General features: G+C 38.9%; 1 protein-coding gene across 2 annotated transcripts in view; it reads right to left on the bottom strand.

Moving 5' to 3' along the window:
- Positions 1 to 5657: 5657 nt before the first annotated feature.
- PRKD1 (protein kinase D1) overlaps positions 5658 to 21590 on the bottom strand; it is a 118624-nt gene continuing 102691 nt past the window's right edge. For both annotated transcript variants that reach the window (XM_081944933.1, XM_081944934.1), the window contains 7 exons: positions 20773 to 20845; positions 19428 to 19534; positions 16408 to 16569; positions 13954 to 14052; positions 10973 to 11240; positions 8279 to 8364; positions 5658 to 7282 (listed from right to left, as the gene is read on the bottom strand). In XM_081944933.1, the coding sequence (XP_081801059.1) occupies positions 7064 to 7282; positions 8279 to 8364; positions 10973 to 11240; positions 13954 to 14052; positions 16408 to 16569; positions 19428 to 19534; positions 20773 to 20845 (1014 nt within the window). In that variant the 3' untranslated portion in view covers positions 5658 to 7063. The remainder of the gene's footprint in view (positions 7283 to 8278; positions 8365 to 10972; positions 11241 to 13953; positions 14053 to 16407; positions 16570 to 19427; positions 19535 to 20772; positions 20846 to 21590) is intronic.

Below are 21590 nucleotides of genomic sequence, written 5' to 3'. Positions count from 1 at the left end.
ACTTATATACCGCTTCACGGTGCTTTACAGCCCTCTCTAAGCGGTTTACAGAGTCAGCATACTGCCCCCAACAATCTGGATCTTCATTTAACTGACCTCGGAAGGATGGAAGGTTGAGTCAACCTTGAGCCTGGTGAGATTCAGTCTGAAACCTGAACCTTTCACACTTGAAGCAATTTAAACATTTCATCCAAACAATTTGCTTTGTTTTGTTCCAACTATAGAACAGTTCATATGTTTAATTTTGAGTGTAAAAAACTTGAAATACCCTCAATGTTTCAACATCCCAATCCAGTGTTTCTATAAACAGAATATTTGAAACACCATGTTATACAAAATCACCGATTTTTGCTCTGACCTTTAAATGAAGTCTCAGAATACATGTGTTTTGTTTGGAGCTCAAAACTTTGGCAATGGCTTTTCAGAGGTTAATATAGTTTGCATTCAACTCATTTTGCATATGGGGCAGACTGGACAGCTGGTGCCTGAAGAAAGGCTGAAACAAGAAGGCAGTGATTAAAGCAATGGGAAAGCATGGAATTCCATGATGGGAAATCTCAAGCATAGCAAATAAAAACATACTGTAAGATGATCTGCAGCCTGCAACACTTAGACCCAAAAGTTTTTTTAAAAAAAGAACAAGTGCATATTTAGATTGAAACTGGATTATCGAGCCATACTGTGGCTACAGGACTCCAGTTTCATATAGACATTCCATGTATATATTTGTTTTTAACACACCCTTTTCTGTTTCTAAAAAAAGTCAGGCTACATAACTCAGACACACAAATAACAACATATTCATTTCGGCACAATAGTCACCTCATTTCCTCTACCCTTGCCAACTCCTTCTGTTGCACTTTCAAGGGTGTAATTCAAAGCAAGCTTTGGCCATGAAATATGATCTGGCTTCTGAGTTGGAAAGCAAACATCTTATTCAAAATGCAGCCTTTTGAAAGATTATACTAATTTGAACCCTCTTTTCTATCAGTTTTAATCTCTAGGTATAACTTCCAACAACAAACAGGTTTGGTAAGTTTTAAAATACAATGAAAGTTAAATACTTTGCAGATTTCATGTATCCTGCTATTGTCAGAGCAAATTTAACTTAATTATAATAATTGTGAAAAATCCAGCTATACAAAAGCCACATTTGTGCTGTTTTCTTGCCTGTATATCCAATTTTGACACATGTTCAAAAGCAAGTTCTCTTCTAGACCGTTATTGTTTGTGTGTATGTATGTTTGTGCAGAGCAATGATTCAGTTGGCATTCCGTGATTAAAAGAATTTTAAATGAAAACAATACAATAGAAGATAATGAGACAGTTTGTGACACATCCGAGGAAGTTGTTGGTTTTTCAGTTGGCTTTATGTTTTCTTTATATTTCACATCATTTAGACACAACAAAGCATAGCTGATTTGTTTTGAAAATATTTGCAAGGATATTGAACATGAATTGTTTTTTGACTGGACTGCCCAGTTCAAAAGGTATCTTCCTCTGAGAACAAATAAAGTAGCTCAAAATTCTTTGATGAAAATAAAATAGAAGCAAATGAGGTTTAAACCACCCTAGAACTTACTTTTATCATAGAAGTTCTAGATAATGGTTTTTCTATCTTTGAGTCCGAGAAAAGGCAACTGATGCTGTTTCAACATTGGAAGTAATGCCTGGGGATGAAGGAAATTAGAAGTCCAAAACATCTACAGGACACCAAGTTGCCTACTGTATTTCTTCTCAGCTATGATAGAAACATGTATCTTCTGAGCTCAAGGAAGCATGCTGTGCATTTTCCTTTACAGTTTCACAACAGTGTCAGCAGGTAAACTTAGCAGCTTGTATCCTGAAATGGTTTGTAATGTACAAAACAACCCTTTTCATTCACAGAAGAGATTCTAAGCCAATGGTGATTCTTACTGGCAAAGAGGAGACATTATGTCAAGTCAGTCTTACCTTAACATCATTGGTTACCTCAGAAGATACTCCAGAATTTCACAATTCAAGGACTCACAGAAAGAAATTTCACTAATGATAGCAACCTATGAACTCAGTTCTACTCCAATTTCTTTCTTTCAGCAGGCATCTTATATGTAAGCCTGCAGATCACATGTGTTTTCTGCAGCTTGCAATGTTGCTTTGGAGTGGATGGCTTAGAATGGTTGAAAGTGTCTCGCTCATTGACCTGGCTTGGAGTACAACTATGGGTGGGAGGACAGCTTACTGAGCTTGGGTGGCTCTTTCTTTGGATTACAAGAGGATATGCTTTCGCACCCAGGCAAGGCAGCCCATGGGAACTGTTGCATTACTGATATCCCATGGTATACTGGCACAGCAATCTCTACAATGTCTTCTTCTCCTTGGAAATTTGGGGTATGGATGTCTCAGTACTAGAAAGCTGATCAGTCCAAGAAAGTGACTGTACATATGACACTTTATTGCGGTCTCCTCATCGCAGGGGCTAGGGAAGGGGTAGGTTCTGGCAGCTACTACTGCTGGTTCACCTGTGGTCGTCAGTGCGCAGTGTGCTTGATGTGTGCTGCATGCGCATGCGCAATACTATAAAAATGCCTCTGTGCATTCACAGAAGCGAAACACAAGATGACAGCGCCGACGGCGCTGCTGGTAGAACCAGTTCAGGGGCATAGCAGGCCAGGGTCACTGCCGGTTCCAGTGATCCAGGCCGCCAAACCACTACCGGTTCAGTTGAACCAGTCTGAACCAGTAGGAATCCATCACTAGACTTGGGCCTGTCAACTTGCTGTTAGTGGAAGAGAGCTATGACAATGACAGTAGCAGTAGATGGAGTTGTAGAGTTCTAAAAATTTAATTCAATGAGTAGGGATTTTCTTTTTCAAGTTGCCTATGATTCTGTTTCAGAATACTTTTCAATAATTTCATTAAATTGGTGCTTGATTGTGTGGTGCTATTTTCTTCATTTTTGACTTTGATAGTTTCATGAGGTGAGAGTAGAGCTTCAGTCTTGTAGCTCTGGGATGGTGCCACAAGAATCTCAATTTTATTACATTGTTTGTATGACAACCAAGAAATATGAATGGAAATACAACTGCTCAGAAGAAAAGATATTTTACATTGGATATATTCCTTGCTCAAGGTATGAATATATTATGTGTTTACTTCTTTGGTCTGATGTTCTGAGGAGACAAAAGTCTGCAGATATATAAGCATCATGGGTTACAAATAATATCATCCTATAATCATAAACTATTGAATGCTATTTCGTGGAATAATTTTATACATTTTTAAAAGAGTTATAGAAAATTCCAAAATACTACCACAAAAAAAAATCATTGTAAATTGCCTTCAAAGTTTAATGTGCTTAATATTTTCCAAGGCTGAGCCCTTAAAGTTACTTTTAATGTTAGGAACAAAACTTGGCAAAATAAAAACTTATTGTCTTTCACCAATACCTTTTCTTCATTATTTAGAATAATGAAGAAAATATTTAGAAGATAGAATCCACTTCTATCCGACCTTTCTCATTTTAGAATTAAAACACTGTAGTTTGTTTTTTGAATGGCATTGTTCTCTTTCTGAAGATACAAATTCACAGTATCTGTCTATGGTCAACCACCCTAGGCTTTTCTAAGCAGCTGTCTTAGCATGTGAAAATGTAGATAATTCAGGATACATTTAGGGGCACTAAACTTTTGCACCCCACTGAGTTTCTTTGGGAAGATCTTATCTGTTCATAATTGTTCATGTCTTATTTACTGTTATTTTGGTTTGTTCAAGTCAGTTTTTACTATTCATGAACACCCCGTTAGTTCCTGCAGTCTTCTTGACAATATTTTTGTCAAGAATATTTTTGGAAGTAATTTGCCTTTGCCTCTTCCTAGGGCTAAGAGATAACAGCTGTCTGAAAGTTGCACAGCTGGTTTTGTGCCTAAGGCAGGACAAGAAGCCATGCCCTTCTGATTTGTTTCTTTCTGGTGGTTTTACCACTACACCAAACTGGCTATTTATGCCTTAAATACAACTCCTTAAAATACTGCAATGCATTCCTTGTGCCCTTTGAAATGAATATAGAGCACTGCTCCTGAATCAATATCACATTTCCAGATTGTTTACAAGCATAGTATGAAGTGTTTCCTTTAATACATAAAGAAGCTGTGACGAGATTATACATTGTCTTCTTCTGTGAACTGCTTTGGAATTAACTCTATTCATTCTTTGAGCCAGTCTGGAGTGGTAGGACCAGGCTATAAATTGGGTGACAGTGAGTTTTAGGCTCACCTTAGGCACAAAGTTTTTCGAGTGACTTTGGACCAGTCAATTTGTCTCAGCCTAGAGACACGTTAAGGGCAAACCACTTCCAAAAACCTGCCAAGAAAACTAAAGACTAGCCCAGATGGTCACCAGGAGTCAGCACAGATTTTAAGGCACAAATTGAATTAGAGGCAAGAGTTGTAAATATACAAAAGGGGGTCATTTCTGTACCAACTTGCTCCTAACACTCCTTCCTTAGACAATTCTTGTTGCTTCCGTCTCTGCCAACTTTGCAAGGTCCATTAATAGCTGCAGTTTGTTGATCTTCTGCTTGTTGCAAAGAAGAATCTTTTTGTCCTTTTGTTTTGCTGACTGGTTTGCGGGCACAGATGGGCAGTATTTATAAATACATTTTAAAAACAAGTAACAGATTTACCATTAAATAAGGTCTAGCAACTATTATTCAAAGGAAGTGGAGATGCATTATAAAAAGTTAGCTTTGAAGTATTACTAATGGAATAGTAAATTGCTTGGGTTGGTATGCTGAGAGCACCTTTGCATAGCTTAAAAATGGATTTTGTTCTGGGACTGTAAGGTCGCTCCTTCTGGATATAAGCATTACATCTCAATCAGCGTTTTCTTCTGTCAATGACATCTGCTACTCCTGGTATGCAAGTTCTACAACCTGAAAGTAAAATGAATTAAATGTACAGTAAATGTATTCTACCTCCTACTCTCATTCCCCCGGAAATAACTACAAATTCTTACTAAAAGTGACTGTCATTGATCTTGGCAAATTCATTTATACCAAAGACACAACCCTATTATTGGTCACTGAATCTCAACCATGGTTTGTCAATACCTTCATTGAAAAGACAATAAGCTGATTGCTAAAGCTGGTTTTATGAAAAAAAGCATTGTAGGTGATTCCAAAATGGAATAGGTCAGAATAATATAGCTATTCTAATTATCTTCAGAACCACAACATTGCTTTGTGATTATTTTGAAGAGAATAAATAATCTAGTGCTGTGCCAACAATTTATCACATTTCTTTCCTTTAATCTGATGTAAAAAAAAATCTGATGAAAGGGTTGACAGACTCAGGCTCCTATTTTAGTTGCAAGATGACTGAGGGATATATATGAGTGTTCTGTCTTGTTATACAACTATTGTTTCAGTGGTCTATAGACTCTCTGAAAGGGCAGCAATCACATTCTGCATCATCAAGCAACAATAAAAGAACTTCAAATATTATCAGAAGTAGTTCTGAAGTATACAGAAAATAAAAAAGCAGAAGCCTGTTTCGAGAGGGAAAAAAGTTTGGGGTTAGATAGTTATTTTGCAAAGACTTTATAATTATTATTCAACAAATGCTCTTGGATTAAGCCTGGCAACCATCAACCCTGGCAAAGTAATTCAAAGCTTTGAGTGCTTTAAGCAGAATTTTATTCAAAACATTCATGAATATATCTGTTGCTCAGCTTCTAAATGTACATTTTACAGCAGACTGGTATTAGAACAAGGAAATAAGCTACTAAGAAGAGGCTGCAGTTTCCATTATAAGGTGTCCATGCTTAAAAGCAGGCTGCACCTTAATATGCAACTGTACAATTTCTGTGCATGCTTCCTAGTATCAGGATGCCAATACAAAGGCAAGAACAAAAAACACAACTCCTTCGCTTTATTTTAAAAAACAGTAAAAAGTTGTTCACAGAACAGTGGTAGTAATCTACTCTTCAAGAGTTTGCAAACAATGCTAGTCCATGTCAGTGGTGGGTTTCAAATTTTTTTAGAACCTCTTATGTAGGTGTGGCCTGCTTTGCCAGCTATGTGACCGGGTGGAAATGGCTTGGCAGCCATGTGACCGGGTGGGAGTGGATTGGCAGTCATGTGACTGGGTGGGCATGGCTAACTTGTAAAATGTGGTGAAACTCACTTAACAACGCTCTTGCTTAGCAACCAAAATGTTGGCTCAGAAACTCTGGCATTTGAAGCACGCAAGTCTTAAAGCTGTCAAGTTACAAGACCCTTGCACCCCTAATCCTTTAGGGAAAAAAACCCCAGAGATGTTCAAACTTGATAGCTTTAAGATTTGTGGACTTCAACTCCCAGAATTCCTCCTCCAGTCATGTTGGCTCAGGAACTCTAGCATTGAAGTGTGCGAGTCTTAAAGCTCTCAAGTTATAAGACCCTTGCACCCCTAACCCTTTAGGGGTAACCCTTTAGGAACCCCCCCCACGGATGTTCAAACTTGACAGCTTTAAGACTTTAAGGTTTAGATAGGACTCTTAGAAGTGGGGGGGCGATTGGTGAGCCAGTCAATCAGTGAGCGGTGGGCGGGGCAAGCATGGAGCGGACGGGCAGGGGGAGGGAGCTGGAACTGGTTCTAAACGGCACAGTAGATTTGTGGAACCTCTTCTATAGAAGAGGTTAGAACTGGCAGGAACCCACCCCTGGTCCATGTGCACATAAAACTAAAGATCAGTCAGTTCCATCTGAGACAAAAAAGTTTGACTAAGAGGAAATCTTCACCCGGAAAGGCACAGTGGAAACAGGTCTGGATGCTCAACGTATAATAGAAATTATTCACAACAACAGGTGAATATTCCTGGGAACCTTTTTTTTTTTTTTTTTGTTAACATGTTCATTCACAAATAATAATAGCAATACTAATAATCTGTTGATTTGTCTTGGCAACTCCCATACATCAATGGTGGTAACAGCGTAACAGTTTTGTTCCCATCTGACAGAAATTAATGGCATGTTCTACAAAGCAGAAGTTAAACATGACCGTATGTATTTATTAAATTCCACAGTGTTTTGACAGATTGTGATTCAAAGGATGCTGACACGCTCACTGAGGGCTTTCAACTCTGCTTCTTCTGGTTCGGGATTTTCGTTGTGGTTAGGGCTTCGACTCATAAGGTGTGCTGGATACTGCAAACTATTGTCTCCTGCATATTGTTCCCACCGGGAATCGTCACTTTCATGGGTGATATAACGCTCGCCTATTTTGCATTCAAGTTCCCGCAAATCTAGCCAGGCTTGGTAATCCTGTAAAATGAAATAGCAATTTTAATTAATATTCAAAAAACCCACTGAGCATATAAACAATATCATAAACACTTCATATTTTAGCAATAAAGGATATGAAAAAACCCTTACTTTTTAAATGTTCATATATAGATTCATCTCAATATGCAGATGGACCATTAGTTCAACTATTTCAGTTTAATCTATGTTCCAGGATTCCTAAGTCTTGGGGATGAGATTTGAAATCCAAATATAAGAGATGCCAATTTGGGGAAAGGCAGTGTAACTAAATGGCAAGAGTGTTCCAGGATTCTGGCAGTTCTGAACCCAGGGGTGGGCTGCTATGGGTTCACCCAGGTTCGGGAGAACCCGTACCTAACCTTATGGCCAGTTTGGAGAAACTCCAAATCCCATCCCTGCCTGGTCCTGCCCACTCTGCCCAGCGCCTTCCAACCCGTCCCTCCGCTCCCAGGAGTCTCCATGTGGCCCATTTTGGATGTAAGGTAAGTGCAGGGCCCGCACGGAGCCTCAAGGAGGGAGGAAACAGGCCTCTCGGAAGGCCTCCAGAGCCCGGGGGAGGCAGTTTTTGCCCTCCTAGAAGCTCGAGGAAAGCTTCCGGAGCCCAGAGAAGGTGAAAAAGCCCCCCCCTCCACTTTGGTGCAGCAGGCTGACTAGGCCACGCCCACCATGGTCCTGCCAACCCAGTAACCAGGCACAGAACCCATTGCTGAAATTTTTGAAGCCCACCCCTGTCTGAACCCAGGACATGTAAAGTACGGAGTGTAACTTCTTGTCACCCAAGCAACACTGTAGACAATTCAAATAGAATTACACTTGGACTCTGGAAAGCTATATATACTGAACCAGCCTGGACATGAGGATATTAGCATTTAAACCAGTGCCTTGCTTTTCACGTGTCCAGGTAATTGTGCTCAAATCTGTAGCAATTGTGGTAAACTGTTATCTTAACTACAAGTAAAAAAAAAGAGGTAAAAGGCATGACATTTATAGCATTACCTGTAGCCAGGGGTGGCTTAATGTCTTCTCCACACTGTAACGTTTTCTCATTTTAACTTGCAACAAATTATTTATGAGATCTATAGCTAGAGAGAGAGAGAGAGAATACAATTTCAGAAGACACCATTCTCTAAAATATGCTCAAATGTCATACGATAACAAAGTTAAAATAGGAAGGCCAAAACTAATAATTCCGTTTTTGTCATCCATTCTGACCAAAAGCTGCAGCTTAAATGTATTAAGAAGAGAAGTTCAATTGAACGGAAAGGAGGCAATCATATCAGTCTTATTTTGACATTTTGATTCAACAGCCTAATGGGCAGGACCTTAACGTATAATATCCAACTTCTTGTTTTGGCTTTTCTCTGTGCAGTTTTCATTGCCAGACAAGCTTTTTGGCTGGAAAACTACAGTGGTACAAAGTTAAATATGGTCCTCTTGTGGGCTGATATATCTATTCTCTGTAGACAAATCAATATGATTATGCTAGCATTTGTACCCAATAGGAGATTTCAAAAGATGGGCTTATATATAGAATACGATACTGTAATTCAACATAAGGCTTTTTTAAAAAATGTATTCTCTAGCTGCTCCATTCTCCTAAATCAATGTTGCAGTGTTTTGGGGTGGGAGGACAATTACAACTGGAAAACGTCCTATAGACTTCATTGGTTACTCATATGATAAAATATTATAAAATGAAAGTGTTATTAGCACTGTTAAATGTATCTTACTTCCATGCATGGTGTAGATTTGGTTCAAGGGAAAGAGCTTTCATATATTAGGTGTTCTTCTCCAGATATCCACTCTCAACACATACCCATTTCAGCTAAAACAGCAGATACCAATCATTTCCAGGGGCGTAGAAATTCTCTCCAATCATTACATGATTCCTCTTTATATAAGGAAATACGTGAAGGTGGCTTATAATGTATTGTTCCTATGAACATTTAGTTCTGGCTGTAAAACTTGCACATCCATGTATTCTTCAATTTATTTTTTTCTTGGTTAAACATGATTTGCTATTCGCAATAAGTAAATTAAAAATGTTTTTTTAGCATTATTTGTCTGACGTTTTATATTAAGCTTCCACTTTAGAAATTTAGATACTCTTTAGATACTCTCCCAAAGTATCTGGAAGCTTCAGATGGTGCAGAATGTGGTCTATAGTGAGCAGCCTAAGAAGAGCATCTATAACACTCTTGCTCCATGAACTGCACTGGGTACCAATTTGTTTCTGGGCCTAATTCAAGATGTTGGTCATCAGCTATAAAGCACTATAAGGCATAGAACCAAGTTACCTACAGAATTGGCCTTGCCTTATCTTATCAGCCTGTTGTCATTCAATCAGGCAGGGAAGGTATGATGAACCCATCAGTCAAACAATTTTGATTGGCAGGGTCTAGAAGATACCCTTTTCTGGCCTGCTTTGTGGAAGGAAATGGTCTACAAGAAAGGAAAGCCCCAATCTCTTTTGCAAAGGGGGCAAAATCTGGGTATGCAGCTTTGGGGGGGAGAGCACGGAAGACCACTCAATTGTGGGGCTGGCTAGTCCCATGAGAACTGGCCCCCTCTGCATGTAATAGCCATTGCTAAATGGCTAGCTTAGGTTCCCCCCCCCTTTTTTTTTGAAGTTGAATTGTCATTATTCTATAATTCTAAAAGTTTTAATCCTATTTTTATGTCATTTTATTTATTGTCTATATTATATTGTATACCACCCAGAGACCCTTTTGAAGGAGACAGCTGGTTTAGAACCATGGAACATAAATAATAAACAAATATTTTTTTGTGATTAGTACATGTGTATTGTCTATTCCTTGTTTGATAGTATGTTTTATATTATCCATGCAAATTCATCATAATATTTGGAATAAAATACTGTTCTTTCCAGAGTATAATACACACATTTTTCCCTCAAAGAGAGGCTGAAAATCTGGGTGCGTCTTATACACTGTATACAGTATTTTTCTGCCTCCTGAAACCCCGCCCCCTTCACCAATATGGTCGTGCATAGCTTGTAGGAAGTTTTGAGAGAACTCCTGGGGGCTGGGGAGGGCAGAAATGAGCAAAAAACGGCCCGTTTTTGCTCACTTTTGCCCCACCCCCCAGCCTCCGGAGCAGTCTATAAATTTCCTAATGCCCTTTTTTTTTACAAGAAATGAGCCAATTTTCACAAAAAATGAGACATTTTTTGTTCATTTGGGGTGTCAAATGTGTCACATGCAGGCCACGCCCACCCCAGTTCCGTGAATGGGGAAAAGTCATGAAACGTCATGTGACACCAGTGTGACACTCCAAGTGGGACATCTGTGCTCTAGAGGCACTGTGTCTCCAGGTACACAAAAGAAAGAAATCTGTAGTCAAGTAACTTCTTGAATATTTTCTTTTGATTTTAGATAAAAAGGAAATAACTCACCCACTTTCTATTTAAAATATTTATAAAATCACAGAATAATAAATTGAATGTCAGTAACAATATTTTCTTTAATTTTATAACGATATCTTTTTAAACTTTGGATTTGATTGTGGGACAATTGTAGATTCTTATTATTAGATGATAGATATATAATATCTACTGTTGGAAATCAGCTATGCAATAGATTATAACATTTATGAAAAGGCAAATATACTTAATTAATAGAAATGTAAGTACAAATAAATAAACAAATAAAAAAGTAAGTAAATAAATACCTTCATGAGAGATTTCCCTCCAAGGATTAGGTGGGTACATAAAAGCAGCATTCTGGATTTGATCATGAATATCCTCATCTTCATTGAATGGAAAAGTACCACTGAGGCTAACATAGATAATGACCCCAACAGACCACATATCAAGTGATCTGTTGTATCCTTTATTTCTCAGAACTTCAGGAGCAAGATATGCTGGTGTACCCACAAGTGAACGTCTGAATGACTTCTCCCCAATAATCCGGGCAAAACCAAAATCACAAAGCTTCACCTATTTGATACAAAATTTATGAAGTAGAGCTATATCTAATATCAGATAAATTACTTTTTACTTATACAATGGAATAATTGATATCCTGATAATTGCCCACTCCTTTCCACATACATCACACCCATTTGTTGTAAAAGATACTCTCACCTACTGGAGAAAAGGGGTAGATTTGGTATGATGTCAATTTGGTAATGGACAAAAATAGTTGGGAGCTAAAATCCTTATATCTTTGATAAATTCAAAAAGGAGTGATATTAGTATGGTTCATTATGGTTCTTCACACAGCCAGATGTTCAGACTGGATTTGACATTTTTATCCACCTATCACGTCCTTTCCAAGGATCTGGGATAGGCATATGTTGATGTTATATATAATGCAATACAATATAATAGCAGAGTTGGAAGGGACCTTGGAGGTCTTCTAGTCCAACCCCCTGCCTAGGCAGGAAACCCTATTCCGTTTCAGATAAATGGCTATCCAACATCTTCTTAAAGACTTCCAGTGTTGGGGCATTCACAACTTCTGGAGGCAAGCTGTTCCACTGATTAATTGTTCTAATTGTCAGGAAATTTCTCCTCAGTTCTAAGTTGCTTCTCTCCTTGATTAGTTTCAACCCATTGCTTCTTGTTCTACTCTCAGGTGCCTTGGAGAATAGTTTGACTCCCTCTTCTTTGTGGCAACCCCTGAGATATTGGAACATTGCTATCATGTCTCCCCTAGTCCTTCTTTTCATTAAACTAGACATACCCAGTTCCTGCAACTGTTCCTCATATGTTTTAGCCACCAGTCCCCTAATCATTTTTGTTGCTCTTCTCTGCACTCTTTCTAGAGTCTCCGCATCTTTTATACATCGTGGCGACCAAAACTGAATGCAGTATTCCATATGTAGTATATAGTATTAAAGGTATCATCGCAGCATGTAAGCTATTCTGAGTAAAGCTTTTGCAATTGACTGATGGTGAATTTGTCAAGCCAATGGTGTTCAAGGGGTGCTCCAGTTGTTTTGGTTTGCACCCAAAGAGCCTATTGCTTTGGCACTATCTTTGCTTGCTTTTGCCACAGTCATTCTATTTCTATTTGCAAGTCTTTGTAATATTATCCAGTTCCTTCTCTTCTGTTCCACAGTATCCAGGTATTGCCATGTCCACTGTCTGGACTTTTTTATCTTTCTTATTCACAGTTGTTAAGTCTAGCATGTTATATAACAGGTGCATATCTGTTCGAATTCTAAAGGTAGTAATAGTAGTAGTAGTAGTATTGAAACAACTTAAGTACATTCAAAGCCTTACAATATAAGCAACAATTGTAGAGCTAGACAGAAATGAAGGAAGGGAATAGTAAATGCAGTTTCTTATAGAATGTATGTGATGTACTTATATCAGGCCATAATTTCCTTAGCAATATTAACAAGCAAGTTTCCTCATATATTTGAAATACAAGTGAAGTTGTACATGAATTAATTGATTGGTTTATCTTTCCTCCATGTCCAAACAAGAGTTTTGGGGAAGGAAGGAAGGAAGGAAGGAAGGAAGGAAGGAAGGAAGGAAGGAAGGAAGGAAGGAAGGAAGGAAGGAAGGAAAGAAAGAAAGAAAGAAAGAAAGAAGGAAGGAAGGAAGGTAAAGACAGGTATGTATGTTTTCTGACTTGATTAATTGTTCTTTGTTATTCAAAACTTACATAAGAGGCATTGCTTTGAAGCCAAGAAAACTACCAGGAGAGTTCCAGGAGAGAAGAATGCTGCTGTTTTATCATCATAGGAAATCAACCCGTTGCCCCTAGGAATTTAGCTTTGACTACAACTAGGAAGAACATGTTTCATATATGCCCAGCCTCTATATTGACAAATGTACTGTACTTCATAGAGAGTTTATAGCGCAAATTACACAGATTTAGATACAATACAATACAATACAATACAATAGTAGAGTTGGAAGGGACCCTGGAGGTCTTCTAGTCCAACCCCCTGCCTAGGCAGGAAACCCTATACCGTTTCAGACAGATGGCTATCCAACATCTTCTTAAAGACTTCCAGTGTTGGGGCATTCCCAACTTCTGCAGGCAAACTGTTCCACTGATTAATTGTTCTAACTGTCAGGAAGTTTCTCCTCAGTTCTAAGTTGTTTCTCTCCTTGATTAGTTTCCACCCATTGCTTCTTGTTCTACCCTCAGGTGCCTTGGAGAATAGTTTGACTCCCTCTTCTTGATACACTAGATACACTAATACATTTCACTTAAGTTACAATCTGGAACTCATCTTCACGTAACTTAAAGCTTATATTATAAGAGGCAATGATAATACCAGAATTCCCCATGATAGCTAACTAACTTATATATAAATGCACAGAAAGAAAATCTAGAAAGTATCATGTGGGTTCTCACATATAATTTGATCTACATCCATATAATTCATATTAAAATCAAGATGCATTGATTCACATTTTGCAATTTATAGAGGTATAAAGTGATAAATTTTACTGATTCCTTATTTGTGTAAAGGGTCATGGAAAGCATTATTGGAACAAAGAATTAAATCATACTCTGAGGAGCTCAGCTTCAAGAAAATGAAACACGTTTCCTTTGGTTATTTTCTAAAAAATAATAATGTCATATTTCATTGAAAAGCAACTAATCTTGTAAATCACTTTCAGTAACGTGCTTTATTTTAATAAGTGATTGAACTATATTCCTGCAAAGAAAAATATTCTGACTTGCCTGTGGAAAAGGATCAGCTGATGCTAGCAATACATTCTCTGGCTTGAGATCACAATGAACGATGTTTTTAAAATGAAGATGCCTCAAAGCAACAAGAATCTATAAAGAAACAAATCAACTGTGCTGCAACATAGAAAAGCCATTCAATATTTATTTTACATATTAATGCATTCCTAGAAATGTGATATAACAGCAACAAAACACAAAGTTGGTGATTGATTTGAACTGATTTTAAAGATTTTATTTTTATGATCCTATACCAAATTGGAACAATAACTTACAAAATGAGAGGAACATAGTATTAAGTTTCCATAAAATGTCACCAATACTCTATTGCTATCACTGACTCTACAAAAACATTGGCCAGTGCATATATTGTCATACTAATTCAGGAAAAAGCAGTTCAACAATTTCTTTGCTTAACCTGAATTGCACTGGAGAATTTGTTCAGTTTGCATTTTAATATCCAATTACCAATTCACACCTTCTGAATCAATACATGAACAATGCAACAGCCATTTTTGGTATTCACACTTCTTAAGAGTTTTGCACAGCAATTTTCCAAACAAAAATATGTGTACTGATGAAATACTATAAAGGAAAACTGCTTGTAAAAAAAATGTGTCGACGATGCAAAAATGCCTACAAAATGTGTAAATTAGGAGAAACGCACATGAAATATCCTCATAGACTTTTTTTTCTTTTTAGAGAAACTGCAAACTAATGTAGAAATAGGACAGGGCAATTAAGATCTGACAATATTACAAACCAAACAAAGCCCAAATTGGCTTGTACCTTCATTTGCCAAATGGCTTCTTTTATACATAAAGAATTTTTGAAAATGTATTTAATTTATAGAATTGAATCTCACACGAAATGAAGTATATTTGTTGCTTATCCCAGTGGTCGGCAAGCCGCGGCTCGTGAGCCAAATGCGGCTCTTTGCACATTTTAATGCGGCTCTTCAGTGTGCCGGGCGCCCGCTCCCCTCCCTCCTCTTGGGCTTCGGAGGGAAGCTTCTGCAAAAGCCGAGTGACAAGTCTCCCAGGCTGTAATTTTCTGTGCGCACGCGCCTGTTTTCCACAGTGTGGAGCAGCGGCGAGATTCTGCGTGGCGAGCGATGATTCCAGGGGCCATCCGGGAAGATGAGGAATGCGAGGGGAGACCCTGCCCCCCCCACTGATGGCCCCCGGAATCATTGCTCGCCGCGCAGAATCTCGCCGCTGCTCCACGCCGTGGAAAACAGGCGCGCGCGTACAGCTCTGTCAGTCTCTCTCTGATTCCCTCTCTCACTCCCTCTCTCTGTTCCTCTCTCTGTCTGTCTGTCTCACTCACACACACACACACTGTGGTCACCTTGTTGAGTGTTCCAATCACATTTGAAACACTCAACAACTGGCCTGCATATATGGTATTTTGCAGAATCTATGCTGCAAAATACCATAAATGCAGGCCAGTTGTTGAGTGTTTCAAATGTGATTGGAACATTCAACAAGGTGACCACAGTGTGTGTGTGTGTGTGTGTGTGTGTGTGTGTGTGTGTGTGTGTGAATGAGACAGACAGACAGAGAGAGGAACAGAGAGAGGGAGTGAGGGAGGGAATCAGAGAGAGACTGACAGACACACACACACACACACACACAGACAGAGAGGGGGAGGGAGAGAAAGATAGACAGACAGAGAGAGAGACACACACAGAGTGAGTGATTAAGTGAATGAGTGAGAGACAGACACATCCACATACACAGAGTGACAGAGAGAGAGGAAGGGAGGGGAGAGAGACAGAGGGAGAGACAGAGACACACACACACACACAGAGTGAGTGAGAGACAGACAGACAGACAGACAGACAGACACACACACACAGAGTGACAGAGATGGGGGAAGGAGGAGAGAGAGACAGAGATACAGACAGACAGACAGACAGATAGACACCCAGAGAAAATGACAGAGGGAGACAGAGAGGGAGGGAGGGAGAGAGAGACAAAGAGCCAGAGAGAGAGAGAGAAAGAAAAGGAAAAAAAGAAAGTGGGAGAGAGAGATGAAATTATAAACAACAACATACAAACCTGACTTACTCAAACTATCCAAGGAAATGCAAGGCCAATGTTCACATTAGTGGTTGTGACTTTGTCAGTCATTGTCAGGATGTAATTTTCTCTACATTGTAAGGCAAATTTTACGGAATTTAACGTTATCGATAAATAATATCGTTCTAAAGTTTTTGTTTTATTAGTTGTGTTATTTGTATCCTCCCGACCTATGTGGATACTTCCATGCAGAATATTCTCAATAAAAACTTAATTGAAACTAAAAACAGTGTACCATTCTATGTATTTTCGGTTTTAAAAATGCGGCTCTCAAAATAAATTTCAATCGTGGTTTTGGCGAGATTTGGCTCAGTTGAAAAAAAAGGTTGCCCACCACTGGCCTATCCTAATAGGCTCTTCTTACCTGTGTAATTAAAAACTTGGTTATCCGCTCTGGCAACCTTCCTTTTTCACTTGACAAAATCATCTCCAACATATCTCCATGGAGCTTTTCCATAACAACAAACACTCTTTCTGGTGTCTCGAACATGCACTCCAGATTTACAACCCCCAGGTGATGTAGATTCTATAATAAAAGATAAATGCTATATAAATGAGCCAATTTGTCTCCCTCCAATGACAAGGAAATATTATGTTATTGTGCAGCCATTCATTTTTCAAGTCCTTTGGCACCAGCATAAGTGTAACAAGGGAGGAAGAAAATACATTAGGAATGATCTACTGTGCTGATTAAGTACCCAGGATAACAGACCTGCTTAGAACTTGTCAAAAATTTGGTGTGACACATTAAAAATTTTCTCTAGATAGGGAACTGGTCTACTTTGTTCTAATCAAACTACAGGTCCTTGACTTACAACAGTTCATTTTGCGACCATTCAAAGTTACAACAGCATTGTGAAAAAAGTGACTTGCGATGGTTTTTCACATTTACGACCACCGCAGCATCCCCATGGTTATATGTTCAAAATTTGAATGCTTGGCAACTGACTCATATTTATGATGGTTGCAGTGTCCCGGGGGTCATGTGATCATCTTTTGTGACCTTCTGACAAGCAAAGTCAATGGGGAAGCCAGATTCACTTAACAACCATTTTACTAACTTAACAACTGCAGGGATTCACTTAACAACTGTGGTAAGAAACATCATAAAATGGGGCAAAACTCACTTGACAAATATCTAACAGAAATGTTGGGCTCAATTGTGGTCGTACATCAAGGACAACCTGTATTTTAAAAATATAAAAATGTACAAAGTAATGTTTCCTGCTCTTTAATATTTACTCCGGAGATTTGTAGTGATCTGCACCATCTCCAGTCAAGAACCAGGCCTAAAGATAAACTAAGAGTGTCTGTGAAGTGAACTGTGATGGATTAGGGTTGACGCTGGGAGAACATGTTCCCCATTAGCATCTATCATACAAAATTCTACCCTGTTTCCCTGAAAATAAGACCTCCCCGAATAATGAGCCCATTAGGCTTTTGAGCACATGCTCTAAAATAAGCCCTCCCTGAAAATATTGCAACCCAGCAGCAGCCATGAGGTGACTATGCTTTCCACCTCCTGCACCTCAAAATTAATAAGACTTCTCTGAAAATAAGGCCAAGTGCTTATTTCGGGGGTCAAAAGAAAATAAGATCCTGTCTTATTTTCGGGGATACATGGTATGAATTTGCCATGAGTAGTGTCTCTTATTAACATTTAGAAAAAGAGCTTGTCTTTAGCGTCTAGGATGTAAAACCTATGCCAGTGATGGCTAACCTTTTTGTCCTCATGTGCCGAAATGTCACACACGTGCGTGCCACAGCCATAATACATTGCGCCCCATGCTTGTGTGCACTACACCCCATGGTCCCCCCACCCCTTGCACAGGCGCATAACTCCCCACGCTCCCCCATGCATGTGCAAGACACCCCCGTGCCCTGTTTTGGGCCTAGCTTCCTAAAACCAAAAAATGGGACACGGGGAGTAAACCACACCCCCTGCGCTCCCCCACCACCTGCATGTGAGCACACGCCCCTCCCATATGCACCCGTGACCCCCCCCACATGCATGCATGCGCATCTCCCGTATACGCGGAAGAGTCCCAAAAGTCAGCTCGCCAGTGGGAGGCACACACACATGCGTGGTGGAACTGAGCTGGGCGGGCTCCGCGTGCCACAGGTTCACCATCACGGCCAATGCCATTAGCATTTCACCGAAAAACCATGTATACTGCCCCATTTAAGCTTACTGTTCACATCAAGGGCCAGACACAGGAAGGCTTTCTTGCTGTAAACACTGCTGCTAAAACTGTAGATCTGAACAGAAGTTGTCATCTGGCTGTGTTCAAAGGAAAACTCATTCTTCTCTCTCCCTCCCCCCTCTCTCTCCTGTCCTCCCTCCCTCTCCACTCTCTCTCTCATACACACAAAGACACACACTCCCCCCCCCAAAAAAAAACATTCAAGAAGTCCCTCCCTTTTTCTAAATGACTGATATGGGTTAATCTTACATTGTTACATGTACTGGTACAAGGACAAGCAGAACCTTAATATGCACTGATATGTATGTATGTATGTATGTATTACACAGCCCAGGTTCAAATCCCAGTAAAGGTATGGCTAGCTGATGAGAGCTAAATAGCTTGAAATAGATCTATACTAGTCTCCCTTTATTTATTTATCAGCACAAATACAACACAAATATAAAAAGGCAACATTAAAAATAAAAATATGGTTTTCTGCCTGGATGGTTTTCTGTAATGAGCCGAAGGACAGAAAGGGGGGAGTAGTGAGCTCCCTCCCATATTTGGGCATACCAGGGGTTGTAACACAAATACATACCTATTTCCCTGGCTCAGCTGATAAGGAGGAGAGCCTGTGGCTTAGTGGCTAAGACTCCTGCCTAATATGTAATACAGCCCAGGTTCAAATCCCAGTAAGGGTATGGCTAACTGATGAGAGCTAAATAGCTTGAAATATATCTATACTAGTCTCCCTTTATTTATTTATCAGCACAAATACAACACAAATATAAAAAGGCAACATTAAAAATAAAAATATGGTTTTCTGCCTGGATGGTTTTCTGTAATGAGCCGAAGGACAGAACGGAGGAGTAGTGAGCTCCCTCCCATATTTGGGCATACCAGAGGTTGTAACACATATACATACATACATACATACATACATACATACATACATACACACACACACACACACACACACATATACATATACGTGTGTGTGTGTGTGTGTGTGTGTGTGTGTGTGTTACAACCCCTGGTATGCCCAAATATATATAATATATATATGTACGTGTAAAAATGAAAAGTGTAAAAATTGGTTCCATATATTTCTTCTGCTGGAGCCTTTCTCAGTAAGTTTTATTGCCCTGCTCTAAATTAAATACATACAGGATATAATTGGTAATTAAATAAAAGATACCTGTAAAATTGCAACCTCATTACGAAGCTGGCTTTCTTGCTTAGTTGGAAATCTCAGTTTGTCAATGATTTTAATTGCTACATCTCTTCCTGTTTTCCGATGTTTTCCTGTTTGATGAAAAATATGCCAATTAACATGATCAGTTCTAAGAAGCAGTACCTTCTTAAAATTCACCTTTTTCTTTTAATAAAATGTAAGTTTTGCCTTTTATAATGGGAATTTTTGTCATCCAATTAACAGTTAACCCGAGGCAGGTTTCCCCAACTAGAAACCTTGCATATTCTAGGATTACAATACCCATTACTCTCAACTACATTTTCCACATCAAATATAAAGACGAAAGGCAATACATTTCCTTCACATTTAATCCTTTTTAAATACTTCTGATGGGGCAAAAACAGTACAGTACTGTTACTAAGACTGTAGATAATTCTGAACATGTTATCTGACTCTGCCTATGTCCAAAGGAGAAACTCATTCTTTTCTATTTATCTATTTCTCTCTATTTCTATTTCTATTTCTATTTCTATTTCTATTTCTATTTCTTTCTATTTCTATTTCTCTCTCTCTCTCTCTCTCTCTCTCTCCCTCACACACACACACACACACACACACGAGAGAGAGAATAGGATAAGAAATAAAGTTATGTGCCATTCTCTTTTTCGTACTCTACACAATATTTTTATACATATTTGCAAGAGCAAAGGGCTATGAATCTATCCAAACTACGTAACAGAGCTTCATTTGCAAACTCTACTTCTACATTTTGTAGAAGCAAAGTTTGCAAATGAACCTCTGTTATGTAGTTTCTTGACATTTTGTAAAATGTCAAGAAATTATGAAATTTGTCTAAGAACTAAAAAATAATATAGTCCATAATTTTGCCACGCAAACAGACCAGGCATTTGTAAGAAAGTGCCACTAGTCATAGTCCAATATGTGCAACATGTTTCCCACAAGTTATTATAGAAAAAGAACTGGATGAATACGAGGCCAACTCTCAAGTGAAGCCAATTTTGTTCAGCAGCCTGAGCAAGTTTTTCCTTTTAAAAAAGCAGCACAGTAATACTCACAGGGGAGTAAATTACTCAGAATTTAAATTCAAAAAATGAAAATGCAAAAGAAAGTATTGCAAAGTGCCTTCAGATAATCATGAACAGTGTATCTCAAATTATAAAACATTGTACCACTTGTTGAAAATGATGAAATAAGTATTCTGCCTTTTGTTTTCCATGCAATTACCTTTTGAATAACTTCCTATTTATATAACATAAATTTTAAATCACTAGAAATCCTGCACTTACATTTCATTTCATTTCCCCAACGTATAGCTAAAGAGTCTTACCCCCATAAACAATTCCAAACTGTCCAGATCCTAAAACTTCATCTGGAAATATTTGATATACTGTACTGATATCCTGTGGATACAAATATTTTGCAACATGAATTAATTTCTTGAAACTTGATTTAAAGCAAATAGCATACAAACATGCCACTGAATTCTGCACAAAAGGCAGTATCCTAAATGTTGGCAAAGGAGGTTTAAATCAATTTTGGTCAAGGAGGTTCTTTTGTTTCACTCTACACTGCTCTAATCCAATCTGATTTTGAATATTGTGTCGGTGTTCTGAACCCAGTTCTGGGTATCACCCAGTTTTAAAAAAAGACACTGAAAATTGGAATTAAGTTCAAAGGAAATTACTGTGGTGGTGAAAGTTCTAGAAATCAAGCCCTATGATAAACAGTTAAAGGATATGGGTATGATTGCTTATAGAAAAGGTACTTGAGGGGAGATATGTGTTCACCCAGTGGCTTCACATAGATGTTGAACTGGTGCAGAGATTGCACTGAATCCTGCAGCACCCCTCAAAATAGAAGCTAAGGCAGTGATGGTTAACCTTTTTGGCACCAAGTGCGTGCACACACTGGAGTGCCGGAACCTGGAAGAGAGCAGCTGACCAGTGCACATGCATATCATCGCCAGCTGCTCTTCCGGATTCTGGCGCACACATACGTGCCAACCAGCTGGTCTTTGCCAGAACCTGGAAGAGAGCAGCTCTTCACCAGTCAGCGCTAGAACCCGGAAGAAACAGCTGGCGATGATACACACATGCCATAGGTTCGCCATCTCATGGCTAAGGGGTCTTTCTCCCCCCTGCCCCA

Source organism: Natrix helvetica (genome assembly GCF_964273705.1).
Source record: "Natrix helvetica genome assembly, chromosome: 1".
Classification (NCBI taxonomy): Eukaryota; Metazoa; Chordata; class Lepidosauria; order Squamata; family Natricidae; genus Natrix; species Natrix helvetica.
Note: the sequence above shows the minus strand (reverse complement) of the source record. Positions and strands in the feature narration are given on the sequence as shown.